General features: G+C 41.4%; 1 protein-coding gene across 1 annotated transcript; it reads left to right on the top strand.

The window, feature by feature from the left end:
* Positions 1-337: 337 nt before the first annotated feature.
* LOC129512342 (glutathione S-transferase A3) lies at positions 338-16,072 on the top strand. The gene is made up of 7 exons (XM_055329573.1): positions 338-426; positions 7,868-7,970; positions 9,153-9,204; positions 10,184-10,316; positions 13,028-13,169; positions 14,672-14,803; positions 15,665-16,072. Exons 1-7 carry the CDS (start codon positions 374-376, stop codon positions 15,788-15,790), a joined length of 741 nt encoding a protein of 246 aa, XP_055185548.1. The 5' UTR covers positions 338-373; the 3' UTR covers positions 15,791-16,072.
* Positions 16,073-17,400: the final 1,328 nt, after the last annotated feature.

Below are 17,400 nucleotides of genomic sequence, written 5' to 3'. Positions count from 1 at the left end.
AACAGTATCCCAGAGATCTGCTTTCCATTTACTGACATTAGCTCCCTGTTAGGCTCATGTTAAGGGTTTTTCATCCTTGGTCCTGGCATCCAACTCGTGAAAACCTCACAATTCCTCCCAAAAGCCATACCTCACCGACTGACAGAGAGAGTCCAATCAGTCTGAAATTGTTTGTTTAATCTTTTAATTGCCAACCTTGAAAAGGAACATATTAACTAGTTATTTCATAAGAGGATGATGACTTGTCATTTCCTTCTAATCTAGCTTGGTAGCCAAGGCCCTGAACACTGTGGGAGTGACTTTTCTTTCACTGAACTCTATTGGCCCCTAGTCAGTGATTGGCATTACTTACTGTCAAAGAGCTTATAAACGCATGAGGGGTTGGCACGGAGCTGCTGAGCCTCGTGGGAGAGAGACTTTAGTGAGGTAAGTACTGCTTTCGTAAATCTTTAGACATTGCCTCACATCGTGATCTCTAGGTCACCAGAAAACTACTTTAAAATGTGTCCTTAGCCCCAGGAAAAATCTATTTTATACTCACATTGTGCATTCTTGGTGTGTTTAAGGGACAGATCAAGAGTTGTTTATTCAATTGCTGTTAGATAAATTCAGTGCTGTTGGATATATTGCTTTACAGAAATGTAAAAATGAAGAGATTTGAAAACTAGAGCAGGAGAATTTAGATAGAAAAGAATTAATGATATGAGGGGAAAAAGAATGAAACCATTTCAGCAATCTGAGACTATGGCCAGGGCAAGAGAGAGTGTAGGTGTTTGTGCCAGCCTTACTTTCTCTGTAGGTATGGAGGTTCCCCTAATGTGTGGTTTCGTTTTCTGTAGTTTCAGTTACCCATGGTGACTACAGTCTGAAAATATTAAATGGAAAATTCCAGAAAGAAAAATATTCATGTTATAAATGCACATCACTTTTATTACAGCCTATTTTTATAATTGTTCTATTTTATTATTAGTCATTGTTGATAACTTCCTACTGTGCCTAATTTATGAATTAAACCTCATCATAGGTATGTATGTATGTATAGACAAATCATAGTATATATAGGGTTTGGTACTCTCCTGGTTGCAGGCATCCACTAGGGATCTTGGAACATAGCCATGCAGATAAGGAGAACTATTGTAGTCAACACACAACAGTAGTGAATTATGATCCTACAATGCTATGTAGCATGTGAAAACTAAAAATTAAGACTTAGTATAATAGAAAAAATTTAGTGTGAATGTCAGCAGAACCAGATTCCAAATCTCGGCTCTGACTAGATAGCTGGCAAGGCCCATTCTCTCTCTAGGATTCAATCAGCTCATGGCAAACATAGAGAAGGGCTGGAGCAGTGTTTCACAACCTTAGTACTATTGACATTTTAGGTGGGCTTATTCTCTGTTATGGGGAGCGGTCCGGCTGATTGGTATTTTATTGTTGTAATTAATAAATATTTATTATAGAAATGTACATTTAATTAGTTTTAAGGAATGTGCTTGACAATGGTGTTAACACATGTATTTCCTCAAATTTGGAAACTTCACACCTTTAAAATATTTACAGTGATAGTTTATTTACAAGTTTTACAAGAAATAGTCACTTCATCAATACTGCTGATACAGTTTACATTCTCACAATTTCTTTCCATTTCACTCAGTACTTCTAGAAAGAGCACAGTGTGGGGGTGAGGCTCCATCCTAGTGCCATTGACAAACAGCCCGAGAGTAGAATGATAAGTGCCAATGGATAACAGGAGCATGACTGTATTTTCCAAAATGGCCATGCTCTCTATCCTGGAAAGACTACATAGATATAGTAGCCAATTGCAATTTCAAGTGTAAGATATTTCCAACTAAATATCCAATAAATGTGTGTGTTAGGATAACAAGATTGATGAAAATAGGCAGATAAAATGCAGAATGACTAGTAGTAGATAAAAAGCATTCAGAGGCACATCAAGCACGGCCTCATGCCACATCAGAGGTATCTCTTCCCAAATGATGTGTTAACACCCTCCCGTTTGTTTGTTTGTTTGTTTGTTTGTTTTTTTCCCTTCTGGTTTTGACAAACCAACAAAGTCTATCCTTCAGGGTGCTCGGGAGCAAAATAATCCCCATTTAAGAATCACTGGCTTACATAAATTCTCAAACTCCCAAACTCAGGAAGTCTTTTTTTTTTTTTTTTAAGATTTTATTTATTTATTCATGAGAGACACAGAGAGACAGAGACACAGGCAGAGGGAAGAGCAGGCTCCATCCAGGGAGCTTGATGCAGGACTTGATCCTGGGACCCCAGGACCATACCCCGAGCCAAAGGCAGATGCTCAACCACTGAGCCACCCAGGTGTCCCATGGAATCAGAATGTTAGAGTCAACAATGTGCTGCCACAGTGTTCATATTCATGGGGAAAGACAGGTTTTGTACAGGTGAGACTAGAGGTGTAGTGACATCACTGTAACAATGCAGGAGCCCTGTAGGTATAACAGAATCCACGGGAAAACAGTACCTATGGCAGTACCTACTGACATGGCAATGAGGAAAAGCACTTTGCAAGGTGCTAAAGAGAGCAGGGTTGACAAGGATGAGGCATGATCCTACTTTGAAGGGCAGGAGGGCAGATAAGTAGAGGTGGGAGAGGGATTGAGTATGTCAGGCTGCCCTGGAGGAGGGATCCAGCCTGGATAGAAGGCTCAGTATCCCTGGCTTACAGCCTGGCAGCCTTCACCTTGCTATGGCTTGCTTGGTCAAGAGAATCATGATTTGGGGGTTGGGACCAATTAAATCAGAGTCACTACTGGGCCCTTTGTGTGCTGCCAGTTGTCTACAGACCTTTTCGGGCAAGAACCAAATAAGGCTCCTATCTCCTTCCCATGCAGCCATTGTTTCCTTAGTACAGGACAGTGCTCAATGATGTTAGTCAAGAAAGTTGGAAGGAAACTTCTTGAAAGCAGGAAATACATTACACATCAACCAGAAACAAAGTGTTAAAGGAGGTTCAGTGAAATAGCTATTACCAGGTAAGGAAGAGGATGTTGGAGAGAAGTGATCATTTTCAAGTGTTGACAGTGAAACTCTGCACTAGTGCTGTTGCCTAGTGATACCACTCATGGGGCTGGAACTCATGGAGGAGCCTGGAGACAGGATAGACTCCAGAATGCCTGGGTTGGGGAGCTGGTGGGGTGGGGGGTGGACCAGAGGTGAGAGACACTGGGGGTTGCATGTGGTAGGGGCAGAACCAGAAATCTGCTGACGTCTTGAGGCTACCAAAGGTGGTGTTTCATGATGTGCCAGACCTCCCCGAACCTTCATCAAAAGTCTTGTAATTCGGGTTAGCACACAGTCAATGTCACCGCGTGAAACTGACTAACCAACACAAGCCAAATAAACGATTGTATGACTCTGTGAAACAACATCTGGATACATGTGAAATCTGATTCCTACTGGAGCTCTCTGGGTCAAGAGATAGATAGATACACAAGGTGAGTGATAAATAGGCAGATAGATGATATATTAGATAGATAGATAGATAGATGATAGATAGATAGATAGATATAGATGATAGAGATAGATTGATAGATGATAGATAGATAGAGATAGAAGAAAGATGTGTGCTACCCAATGTGCTCAGAGACCCACCTTCTCCCAGGAACAGGGAACAGAGGGAAATTTGCATTTACTGATCCCTATTATGAGTTTTATGTACATGATCTCACTGCACTTCTCAACAGGCCTCAAGAGTAGATATAACTATCTCTGTTTTTAGAAGAGAAAATTGATGTGCAGACACTTAACAACCTGGCTGAGATTATGTACTCTGAAGCAGAGGAGTTGGCATTTGTCTCTAAGGTTCCCTTCTCGCTCTCTAATCCACACACTGTGATTTAGAGCCCCATCCAGTGACAATAACTCCTTTCATCTACTACTGGAATTATCATAGGATATTCTCCTTTCAAGGAATATAAGTCTACTTTCTTATTCAGGTAAAATATATAAGTGCTCATTTTACTCCTAGTTCTTTAGGATGTCAACGTAAAGCGAGGTCTGCTTTTATTAATATTCTTCTTATCATGCTCCTGTAAATAAGTTAACAAGAAAGGAACTTGTGAATTCTGTTTCACCCTCTGCCTCCCCCATCCATTAGTTGGCTAATGGGTTCTGAATGGGAGCAAATAAACAAGGGTCTTGGAGAGAAGCATAGAAAGTGTCAAAGTGTTACATGGTTTCCTGGAAGAGCCCTGGACTTGAAATCAGATGAGTTCCAAAAACCTGTGAGTGTAGGAAAGGTACTTTGTCTCTTTGTACTTCAATTTCCTCATCTTTAAAATAGGACATTAGAAGCTGTTTCCTCGAGTTGTCCTAGGGGGTGATCACACTCACCAGATTGAGAGCACAAATCAGGAATATCCGTGTGTAGCTCTATGGCCAATCATTGAGTCTCTCCAGTTCTCATTTTCAGTCGATCAGGCAAAGTTCTTTGACACCCTTTGCCCCAGTCTCCATCAGGCCTCTGGTGACCTCCCATTCAAAAGGGGAACAAAGTTGCTTATACGGGGGGCCTAGTGATAAAATATTATTTAGACAAACATTATTTCCTTTTGTATCCTGACCTTCAGTCAATAGGTAAGGCAGTGTGAGGGCTTTTATCACAGCCCTGTGATCTGTACTTTAACACACTTAGTATAAGCTCCATTCTCCTTTTCATTCTGCTGAGTCACACACACCTCCAGTCCCCATGATAAGAAAGTACAATAAACAAAATCTCCAGTTACAAGACAGAGGACTTCAGTAAGTATGTTTCCAAACTGTTCTTTCCTTCCTTTCTTTCTTTCTTTTTTTTTTTTTTTTTAAGATTTTATTCTTTATTTAATATACATAGAAAGAGCACAAGAGAAAGCATGAGGTTAGGGGGAGAGAGGGGCAGAGGGTGAGGGAGAAGCAGGCTCCCCACTGAGCAGGGAGCCTGACTGGGCACTGGACTGGGTCTCCACTGGGGGCTCGACTGGGGGCTCTACCCCAGGACCCTGGGATCATGATATGAGCTTAAGGCAGATGCTTAACCCACTGAGCCACCTAGGTGTCCCAGCAATTCTTTACTTTATAAAGGTTAGAATTATTGAGTCCTACATGAAAAATGTGGATGTTGAAAACATTTTGATATCTGAAATTCAAGTCACATGCACTTTTTCAGAGATATATACATTTGATATAGTTTTTTGGAGTAGTGTTGTTGGGGTCCAGAGCTGATGACCCAGAATTAATGAAATCTTTTTGGTGCAAAAAAGGTGATTTTATTTTTATTTATTCATTTATTTTTAAAAGATGGTTTTATTAAAGCACTGGGACAGGACCCATGGCTGGCAGAGATGCCCAGGATTGTGAGGAGCAACAGATTATATACATAGAGGTTGGGGGAAAGTAAAGATGAGGGATGTTCCAAAAGGACTTTCATATGCTAAAGAAGATTCACAGGATAGCAGCGGCCTTGCTGCTGTCAAGCTAAAGTTGTTTTCCCCACTAGCAAAGCGTTAGCAGTAAGACAGTTGGGAGTTTCCTGGAGGAGTGTTATACTCTGCCTATCTCAAGTATTTATCAATGGGCTACATTGATAGGTTATAGAGACATTTAATCTTATCTACATTTCCTTCTGCCTTTACTTCCCACAACACCTTGGGTAAAGAGAGGTATCTTTTGTCTAGATTTCACAACAAAATTTTGCAAGAGAATCTCTCTTTTTTTTTTTTTTTAGATTTTATTTATTTATTCATGAGAGACACACAGAGAGAGGCAGAGACTTAGGCTGAGGGAGAAGGATGCTCCCTGCAGGGAACCTGATGCAATATTCCTTTCTGGGACTCCAGGATCACACCCTGAGCCAAAGGCATATGCTCAACCACTGAGTCACTCAGGCATCCCTGCAAGAGAATCTTAATATTTTGTAAACAGAACCTGAGATTTGCACAGAATATGCAGCTGTTCCTCCTTAAGACCTGGCTTTGGGACTCCTGCTTTTAAGGAGTCCTGTGTGTTTTTATTCATATCTATGTTAGAACATCCATTGTTTAAGCCATTGAGTTTCCTTATCTGATTCCCCGCTTTGTTCATTTCTATTTTTTTAATTTTTATTATTTATTCATTCATGAGAGACACACACACACACACACACAGAGAGAGAGAGAGAGAGAGAGAGAGAGAGAGAGAGAGACAGGCTGAGGGAGAAGCAGGCTCCATGCAGGGAGCCCGACGTGGGACTCCATCCCGGGTCTCCAGGATCAGGCCCTGGGCTGAAGGAGGCGCTAAACTGCTGAGCCACCCAGGCTGCCCCATGCTTTGTTCATTTCTCATGCAGGCTGGGATGGACCAAGGGCTTTCAAAGTTTGTTTACCAAGCAGAACCAAAGTATCCCTCACCATTATACTGATCAGATGCGTGTGTACTCACGCACCCGTCCATACACACAACAAACATATTTGAAGCTAAAACCTCATGAAAAGATCTTTATGTTTCTACACATAATGCACGCAGATATTGTCGATTTTCTTCTGCTTCATATTAAAAATTGGTGGGTTTCACAATCCACTGAAGGATTGTCATGAATATTTTAAAAATACCAATATAGAAAATAAAGCTTTTGGTTTGATTAAAAAATGGGTTTGAATCCCAATTCCACCACTTAATTTGGGCAAGTTATTCTAGAAACCTCAGTATCATCAATTTTAAGATGACAGTAATAACAGAAGCCACCTCAGGTGATTTTTGTAGGATGAAATGAAGATAAATAGGTGAGAATGCCCATTGTGTGACAGACACTGAAGAAATGTTAGTTCTGTTCCATTTACTGTAAATTTAATGCAGTAATATCACTTTTTCTAGATTATAAAGTGTATCAAGTAAAGGTGAATTGTAGAATTCCTCCTCCCATCCCCCACCACCTCCCCCGCCAAAAAAAGAAAAGAATTAATATCCTGTGTCTATGGAAAGAACTAGGGTTTTTCGAGCTAAGGGTGAGTCTCAGTCCTACTTTTGCTCTAAGCAAAAGCAGCATAACAGCCAAGGAGTGGAGGACTAACTCTGTCCCTCCTCCCTTTTTTTTTTTTAATATTTTATTTATTCATGAGAGACACAGAGAGAGGCAGAGACATAAGCAGGCTCCATGCAGGGAGCCCGACGTGGGACTGGATCCCTGAATTTGGATCACGCCCTGAGCCCAAGGCAGACGCTCAACTGCTGAGCCAACCAGGCGTCCCTCCTCCCTTTCTTATCAGTGAAGTCCTCTGGTTTCAATGCCCCTCACAGGGCCAGCACTTGTGTGGGTTCTAGCCCTACTCTTTTTAGTCCTAGGTGTGGGTTTCTATGTCCATCACTAACTAAAGAATGACTGTGGACCCATCTTTTCACCTCTGAACCTTGTTCTCATTAGCTGATATGATATGATATATATGATAATAACTAGTTGATAGAGTTGTTATGAAGATTAAAGAAATAATATATCCAAAGGGACTAACACTGGATCATGATCATTAGGAGATTTTCAATAAATATTAATTCTCTAATCCTTCCCTGTCCTGCTAATACCCATACTTACATCCTTGCCATACACTCCCACCTATTAGCCTGCCAAGACAAACAGATTTTACCCAGTGGAGACATGGGCATGATTTGGAACAATTTCCCATGGTTGGCTACTGATGGATGATGATTTTGGCCGTGAAAGACATGCTAGGGACTTTTCCAATTCTGTCCTGAGGAAGGCAGATACTCCTTTAGCGTTGTTGGTACTATTTGACCCCACATCAAAAAGTACATTTTTCTTCTGTGGTATCGTTCATATGTTAATTAATTCATTCATTTGTTCTTTGATTCATATTTAAAGAAATCCAGAGACTACCATGGCGGGGAAGCCCAAGCTTCACTACTTCAATGGACGAGGCAGAATGGAGTCCATCCGGTGGCTCCTGGCTTCAGCTGGAGTAGAGGTTAGATCTGAGTCCTCGTCTTAAGTTGGATCTCAAATTGACTCTATCTAAGTACTTTTCTCACATAAACTAAAAGAATTTTCTTATTAAATGAACTGTCAAGAGTTTTGCATTAAAAAAATTGTCAGTTTGGGGTGCCTGGGTGGATTAGTCAAGTGTCCAACTCTTGATTTTGGCTTAGGTCATGAACTCAGGGTCATAAAACTAAATCCTGCATTGGGCTCTGCACTGGGTGTGGAGTCTGCTTGGGATTCTCTCTCCCTTACCCTCTGCCAACCTCTCACCCCACACTCATGCTCTCTCTTAAAAAAAGAAAAGAAATTGTCAGCTATTAAAAGATGAACAGGAGCATCTGGGTTGCTCACATGGTTAAGCATCTCCCTTCAGCTCAGGTCATGACCTGAGTCCAGGTCCCAGGATTGAGCCCCACATTGGGCTCCTCACTCAGCGGGGAGTCTGCTTCTCCATTTCCCTCTGCCTTTCCCCCCCTACTCATGCTCTCTTTTTCTCTCTCTGTCTCAAATGAGTAAGTAAAAATTAAAGACAGAGAGAGATGAACAGATTTGGGGTGCCTGGGTGGCTCAGTTGGTTAAGCTTCTGCCTTCGGCTCAGGTCATGATCTCAGGTTCTGGGATGGAGCCCCACATCAGGCTCTCTGATCAGTAGAGAGTCTTCTTTTCCCTCTCACTCTGCTTCTCTCCCTGCTCATGCTTTCTCTCTCTCTCTCACTCTCTCAAATAAATAAATAAAATCTTTTAAAAAAAGAGACAGATGAACAGACTTGACCTAATACATTATTAAAATTTCCTCTCATCAAAGAACATAAACAATTAAATAACTTAAGGAAATTAACCACAGTGTCTAGGCATTATTTGGATTTGGATTTAAGCAAACTAAAAAATATCATTTATGGCCTATGGGCAAAAATTAGAAACATGAAACTTGATCTTAGATGATTTTATTTTTTTATTAAAGATTTTATTTATTTATTCATGAGAGACAGAGAGGCGGAAACATAGACAGAGCTTGATGTAGGACTCAATCCCAGGACCCCGGAATCACAACCTGAGCCAAAGGCAGATGCTCAACTGCTGAGTTACCCAGGCATCCTGATCTTAGATGATTTTAAAGAAGCAATGTTGGTATTGTAGGTGTAACTAATTCACTGTTTCTGCTTTCCAGTTTGAAGAGAAATTTATAGGTACTCCAGAAGACTTGGATAAATTAAAAAATGGTAAGACCAAGAATCTAATTCCTTGGATAAGGGTATTGGGTAGAAGTCGTAAGTTGAGGTTTTAACACTTATGTGTGAATGTGATGGGAATTGGGAGTGGTGAAAAGGAAGAAAAGTGGCTCCAATGTAAGGGGGTCTCCTTGGGAAGGTCTTCCATCTCACTCAGGGCTAGGAAGGGCTTGAACTCTGAGTATCTGCTAAAAAAACCATGCCCCCTTCCCTATGAATGCCCTCTCTTTGCTCTCGCTAGCTTTTTTGTACCCCGAGTGAGCTGGGTCCGTTCAGGATCTCACATCGCCTGCCCATCCAAGGACTCTCAAACACATGCAGTTGAACAAAAAAGTAGAAATAGGCCAGCAGTTTCTATGAGTTCTTTTCTCTGGTAGGGTTGACAAGGGAATACTCAGCAATATTATAGACTCAGAGAATGAGATGATGGATTAGTTGAAAGTCCAGGTGACAATATGAAGAGGGAGATGAAGAACAAGGTCCAACACTACAAACATCAGCATACTCAAGAAAACAGGACCTACCCTGCATAAACTGTCCACTAGGAGAATTGGAAGAGGACATAAAACACCCTACATAAAAATCTCTTTTAGCATTGGCCCTAATGGCATTAAGTTCCAAAGGACTTCTCATTTGAAATGCATGTCATGGTGGCCCTGTTGTAGCTTCTCTCAAAATTTCCTAAAACATCCATGAAAATAAATCAACTGCAAAAAAACACAGAAACCTACCATGTATCTACATGGGAAATAAAAAGATAAATGAAATAATAGGTGAAAGGTAAGAGGCAGATTGAGCAAAGAGGATTATAGGAAGCTAAAAACAAAATGCTGTTTTGTTGAAATGTGACCAGGCAATAATTTTTTGTTTCCTTTTATATCTTAGGTCATGGCAACAAATGTTTTTTCATGCTAAAAGAGTAATGATCCATAAAACATTTCACTCTACTTCTTCTTTTCTCCTTTAAAAGATGGAAGTCTGATGTTCCAGCAAGTGCCAATGGTGGAAATTGATGGAATGAAGCTGGTACAGACCAGAGCCATTCTCAACTACATTGCCACCAAATACAACCTCTATGGGAAAGACATAAAGGAGAGAGCCCTGTACGGTATTTTTTCTGCTCTTTCATGAATGATTAATGTGAAAATTTGGTTTCTTCCTTGGGTGAGCAGGACTGTCAGGAAGATCATGGCCAGTAGTGCCATAGGACTTGGTGGTATAGTTAACCTATACCAACAGAGAGCTGTGAGGATGAGGGATTCCACTTGAAGTGGATTCATCAAGTGGGGTTACAGAAGAGGAAGCAGTCCATGGATAGAGCACATATGGTGACACAGTTTTCTGAATGCTGATGAACTATAAAGTCAGAAAGATGGTGGAATCATCACTCCAGGTACTCAGGCCTTTAGGAGCTAGATACTAGTCAACAGCTAGAGACAAAGGACAATGTGTCTGAGTGTCTAGCAGATAAGGCTGGGGAACAGAAGGATCCAAAGGAACTGTTTCTAAAGGTTCTTAAATTACAAGAATGATGACCAAGAACTTCACTTATCAGCCTGTTATATAGACTAGCCACTTGACAAGGGTTAGCACAGCCTTGTTGTCCAGATGCCAAGGTTATCTTGACCATTTTGATACAGGACTGAAGTAGCTAGATTTTAGTCACTACAACCATATCTATGGGTTCTCTTCTCTGTTGTGATGGGACCACAAGATTGAAATTTAAATCTCAGAAGGTGCTGTTACTCAAAAAGTTACACATAGAGTCACCATATGCCAGCAACTCCATTACTAGTATACAAATAAGATAACTGAAAATATATCAACACTAGATCTTTTATGCAAATGATTATAGCATGGGACGCCTGGGTGGCTCAGTGGTTGAGCATCTGCCTTTGGCTCAGAGCGTGATCCTGGAGTCCTGGGATTGAGTCCCACATCAAGCTCCCCATGGGGAGCCTGCTTCTCCCTCTGCCTGTGTCTCTGCTTCTTTCTCTATGTCTCTCATGAATAAATTAATAAAATTTAAAAAAAAACAAAGAAAACTCCAAATGGTTATAGCAGTGTTGTTCTTAATGTTCAAACAGTAGAAATGACATGAATGTGCATGGTTGGAATATTGGCCTGTCCATCAATGGAATATTATTTGGCCTTGAAAAGGAACGAAGTATGGATGCATAGTACAACACAGATAAACCTGGCAAACATCATGTTACATAAACCAGACACAAAGGCACAGATTGTATGATTCTATTTGTATGAAATATCTAGAACATTCAAATATATAGAAACAGAAAGTAGTTTAGAGTTTGCCAGGGGTTGTGGAGGGAAGAAATTGGAATGAGTATAGAAGCATACAGCATTTCTTTTGGATATATGAAAATATCCTGTAATTAGAGTATGGTGATGGTACAGAAATGTGTGTCTTCTTTTTTTTAAGATTTTATTTATTTATTCATAAGACACACAGAGAAGAGAGGCAGAGACACAGGCAGAGGGAGCAGCAGGCTCCATGCAGGGAGCTTGACGTGGGACTTGATCCCAGTTCTCCAGGATCACGCCCTGGGCCGAAGGCAGCGCTAAACCGCGGAGCCACCCTGGCTTCCCAAATTGTGTGTCTTTACCAAAAATCACAAACTTGTACACTTGAGAAGTTTATACATGATGGTATGTGAATTATGTATTAATAAAGATTTTATTTTAAAAACTCTTATAGGAAGCCCAGTTTGGAACTATAAAACCAAATCTCCTAGAGTATGTACTAGTTGCAATGTACAAAGATTTTCAACCTTTTAGGGGATATTTTCTTTTCTTTTCTTTTTTTATTTTTAAATTTATTTTTAGATTTTATTTATTTATTCATGAAGACACAGAGAAAACGCAGAGACATAGGCATAGGGAGAAGCAGGCTCCTTGCAGGAAGCCCAATGTGGGACTCGATCCCAGAACTCCAGGATCACACCCAAAGCCAAAGGCAGATGCTCAACCACTGAGCCACCCAGGTGTCCCTTAGGGAACATTTTAGATGAAGACTTGAGAAATGCAAACAAAGCCAGGGTTGGGCAACTACATGGGGACAGGTTGTGGAAAATAATTGGAAAACCTGCCGATGTTTGGTATAAATGGGCCTGGGTGGTGTAACAGGACAAGAGAGGAAGGCGCCATGACTGGGATGGCTGTGCCAGGGACTCTCTCTAGAGATCACTTAGATGGCAGGTCTTAGCCACACGAGTCACACTACATTTGTGCACAGAACACGTCACCACAGATATGGCAAGTCCCAGGTACGGTCCTAGGGGTACTTACAGGATTGCACCAATTCCTTTGTGACTCTAGACAGGTCACCAATGTTCTCTGTCCCTCTTTTTGGTCATGCATATAAAGAGAATTTTAGACATAAACCTACCTTGATAGGTTGTTCTTGAATGAAATGTTCAAATCGAGTAAAAATCAGAGCTGGATGCCTGCATATAAAAATGCATGTGGTGGGAGCTGAACTACTTTGCCACTTCCTGATGCCCGATCTTGTACATTCCTTCAGCTATAAAATCAAGGCGGGGGCAGCCCCAGTGGTTCAGCAGTTTAGTGCCGTCTTCGGCCCAGGGTGTGATCCTGGAGACCCAGGATTGAGTCCCACGTTGGGCTCCCTGAATGCAGCCTGCTTCTCCCTCTACCTGTGTCTCTGCTTCTCTCTCTCTGTGTGTCTCTGGTGACTAGATAAATGGAATCTTTAAAAAAAAATAAAATAAATAAAATAAAATAAAATAAAATCAAGGCAGAAGACATTTGACAATTTGCCCACTTTGTCTTTCAGGATAGATATGTACACAGAAGGTATGGCAGATTTGAATGAAATGATCATGGTTTTGCCTCTATGCCCACCTGATCAAAAAGATGCCAAGATTACTCTGATCAGAGAGAGAACAACAGATCGTTATCTCCCCGTGTTTGAAAAAGTAAGTGGACTGTTGGGTACTTTGGGGCTGTGGACTTAGAGCACAAAGAAAGATGGTGCCTGGAATTGCTCAGGCATCGATTGTCGCTTCAGAGGTCTTCCTGAATACTAAGGCAGCATTAGTATGACTCTCAAGGCATCTTATAAAAAACTGACTGTGAGGAAGAATTGTACCAGTTATACCCAAGTTTTAGTTTTCCAGCAAGACTTCAACTAATAGGAACCCAATCTAGAATTCTCTGTCTGGCAGACTTCTATGGTCTCAGTCAGAGCTTGGACTGTTGAAGGCTCTGAGAGCCACACTGGAGATTGAAATAGATCTTTCAGAGCACCATGCAGGGGCTTTGATCTAAGAAGAATACCATGAAAGCAATGCATCAGGAGACGCTCTGGCAACATGTGTAGGGAGACATGAGACAAGTTGCCCTTCAGGAGAATATGGTAGTGTTTTGAGGATGAATGGATGAGATGTATCTAGACAGAGATGGGGGCAGTGGGATGGAGAGGAACAGACAGATGGAGAGGTGTTAAGAAAAAATAATTGACATCCTTGAAGACATGGCTTTTAGACTTAAGAGGAAAACCATGCAAACTAAGGAAATAAGGTTCCATCACTAGACATAGATTGGTATCTTAGTTAACGTTTCTCCTGGGAGGTAAGAGGAGAACATTTTGGGAACAAAAGAACCTGAAATTGTGCTAAATAAAAAGTATGGGCCAAAAAAAAAAAAAAGATTGTGGGAGATACAGGGGGTCATACATAGAAATGAAAGGGTTAACACAGACGTACCCATCCTTATAAGGCAGTAGGTCATTCTGTCAATCACTGAACAAATGTTAATTGATTGCTTGTGTGTTTGCCCTATTCAAGGAGGGAAGAATTCATAGTAATCAGGAAATCCTCCTATCCCTTGTGGTGCTAAGAGTTTGGGGCACATTCACATGATGACGACCTAAACAGTCATCCCATTTGAGTACAGCCCTACTGTGAAATTACAGAGTGAGCCCTATGATAAGATAAATGAAAAATGTATATTACTATACAGTATTTGAAATTGTATTATGTTCTTTGCCTATTAATTATCCATATTTCTATGTGTACATAGCCTTAAAGGGTATTTGCCAAAATTTCCTGAAGTTGATGGTGTCATGGGGTTTTTTCTTCATGTTATCATTTGCATATTATTGGAATATCTTAATAAATTTCATTAATTTCCCCAACATTTTATTAGGAAAAGTTGCATATGTCAGGATAGTTGAAAGAGATAGACAGTGGACACATGTTTTAGGGAGACGTTAGCCAGGGTTTCAGCTGAGGAGAGGGGAAAGAATAGCCGAGACCCAGTGTTTCACTGAGTCAGGGGCAATGCAGAGGGTCTGAAGCCCACACTCCCTCAGTGAGGCAGGAGAGGTGGGGAGGTTGGGCTGGAGACATCAAGGAGGAGCAGAGGGTCTTAGGCTGTCTGTGCCTGAGCTCATGATGTGATTCCTCAAATCCTCCAGGTGTTAAAGAGCCATGGACAAGACTACCTTGTTGGCAACAAGCTGAGCAGGGCTGACATTCACCTGGTTGAACTTCTCTACTATGTGGAAGAGCTTGACTCCAGCCTTCTGGCCAACTTCCCTCTGCTGAAGGTGATCTCTCTCACAGCCTTCAGGAGGGAAGGCTCACATTTCCCACCTGAGGTTCTAACAGTTGGACTCCGGTCCCATCATTGTGCAGATCTTCTTGGCCCTGGAACTCCCTCCAGAGTTAGCTTCTAGGGGCTGGTTGAGGCTCAGAATCTTGTCATGCCAAGGGGTTTGAAGTGGTTGCTTCCCCGTGAAGAAGAAATTGTCTTTGCCACGAGAAGGACCCAGGGCTCAGCATCAACCTCCACATCCCTATTCCATTATGGTTTCTGTCCTCGTTTTCTCTGGGGTTTTCCTTATCCTGGTGTGTCCCTCTCCTTCTTTCATACTTCTGCCTGAGCAGGTCTCCTTCCTTCTGCTTCCTTTCCTCCACTCCTGCTCCTAATGGCAGACATCATGTTTCTCTGGGCAGAGTCTCCTTCTCTCCATGTGCTGAATGACTGTTTTGCCTGGTCTCATGGTTTACCTTTCTATATTTTCTGTCTTCCATTCCAGGGCAGTTTTGCTATATCTTCATGGTCTGTCTGGAGACTGTATGTGTGTCGAAATGTGACAGACACATTCCTCTTCCCTGTGTTGCATGAGAGCAATGAATCCGTAGGATTTATGTGTAGGGAAGGAGGCAGGGGGGCCTGAAACTGAACAGAGTCTGAAAGAAAGATGTCTTTGGGGGAAAATGGTATTAAGCTGTGTTTTCTTCCTCCAACCTTTGTGTCTCACTGGGTGTCATTTCCCAGCCTCCCTGTGGTGCTGATGGAGGGGACTCAGTGGTCCTTGCTAGGAACATTTCTGATTTCCTGGCTTGTGCTGATGACAGGGCTGGTCTTTCGCTCCATTCTGAGTCTGTGTCTTTGTGCCTTGCAGGCCCTGAAAACCAGAGTCAGCAATCTCCCCACCGTGAAGAAGTTTCTGCAGCCTGGCAGCCCAAGGAAGCCTCCCTTGGATGAGAAAAGTTTAGAGCAAGCAAAGAAGATTTTCAGGATTAACTGAACAGGAATGGATGCCCAGCACATGCAGGACCAATCTCCTGAGATGAAATGTGTTACCTAAATCCAAATCCTGGCTATTACAAGGCTAGGATACTTCTCAAAAATTTAAAATCTAATTTCATTACAAATTAACTATGCAGATTTAGTTGCAATGCAATTCATTTTGTTTTGATTAAATATCAAATCATGATCACCTCCTGGGGTTTCTCTTGGTCTCAAAAATAGATAAAAGGAGAAAAATGTCATGGATTCTTTGATTAAAAAATTGTCATAACAGCTGTCATATACTTTGTCCAGAAGAGTGAAGTAGAAATTTTCATATGACATTTTTAGTTAGACAAAAATAGTCTCTTTCTTTTGTATTTTGCTAGATTTCTGATCCACAGCCTGAAAGATTGATTCTTTCTTTCTTTTATTCTTTCTCTTTTGGTACAGAACCATTTTCCTCAGGTAATCAGTTTTTTTCCTGCTCACTTATGGAAATTATATTTATTTTGTGTATAATATAGGACATCTGTGTTCCAGGAGCTGGGTTAAGATAAACAAGCTAGATATAGTCTTTGCCCAATGAGGGGTGACTGTAGTGACATACACACACAAAAAGATAGGTAATTCTAACCCAAAGTCATACATACTTTGTATAACATGTTCCTAGGGCTGTTGTAACAAGTGACCAAAAATTTAGTGGATGAAAAATGCAAAATGTATTCCCTCACAGTTCTGGAGGCTCTTTGTGTGAAAGGAAGATATGAGCAGAGCCATACTCTTTCTGAAGGCATTAAGGAAGGATCCTTCCTTGCCTCTTAGCTTCTGATGGTTGCTGGCAGTGCTTGGCATTTCTTGGCTTGTAGATGCATTAACTCCAATCTCTGTCTCTGTTGCCATATGGCATAAACGTGTGTGTGTGTGTGTGTGTGTCTGTCTGTCCAAATTTCCCTCTTCTTCTAGGGAACACCAGTAATCAAATCTAGGCTCATTGTAATCCAGTATGACACCATCTTAGCTTGACTACAACTGCAAAGACCCTATTTTCAGATAAAATCACATTCACAGGTACCCAGGGTTAAGACGTCAACCTATCCTTTCTGGGGGACACAATTTAATCGATAACTTCATACTAGGGCACGAGATAATGCTGAACATGAACCTAATCAGGACACCCTTGCTTGAATCTGCGAGTCATTCATGGTCTGTCATGAAGGGTAGTTTGGATTTTGTTCTAAGGAAAATAGGGGGCCGGGGATCCCTGGGTGGCGCAGCGGTTTGGCGCCTGCCTTTGGCCCAGGGCATGATCCTGGAGACCCGGGATCGAATCCCACGTCGGGCTCCCGGTGCATGGAGCCTGCTTCTCCCTCTGCCTGTGTCTCTGCCTCTCTCTCTCTCTCTGTGTGTGACTATCATAAATAAATAAAAAAAAATTAAAAAAAAAATTTTTTTTTAAAAAAAGGAAAATAGGGGGCCACTGAAGTGCAGCCATATACCCTGCTTACCCAGCCTGATACACATATAATAAAATCACATCTTTTAAATGTTTGCTTTAAGTCACTCAAGCATCCATCTTAGAACTGCAAGAATGGTTCTTGCCCCCGGCAATCTCTTGCAATGCTAAAT

This window comes from Nyctereutes procyonoides, unplaced genomic scaffold, assembly GCF_905146905.1.
Source record: "Nyctereutes procyonoides isolate TBG_1078 unplaced genomic scaffold, NYPRO_anot_genome, whole genome shotgun sequence".
Taxonomy (NCBI): domain Eukaryota; kingdom Metazoa; phylum Chordata; class Mammalia; order Carnivora; family Canidae; genus Nyctereutes; species Nyctereutes procyonoides.
The sequence above is the reverse complement of the archived record's forward strand: the minus strand, read 5'-3'. Positions and strand labels throughout refer to the sequence as shown.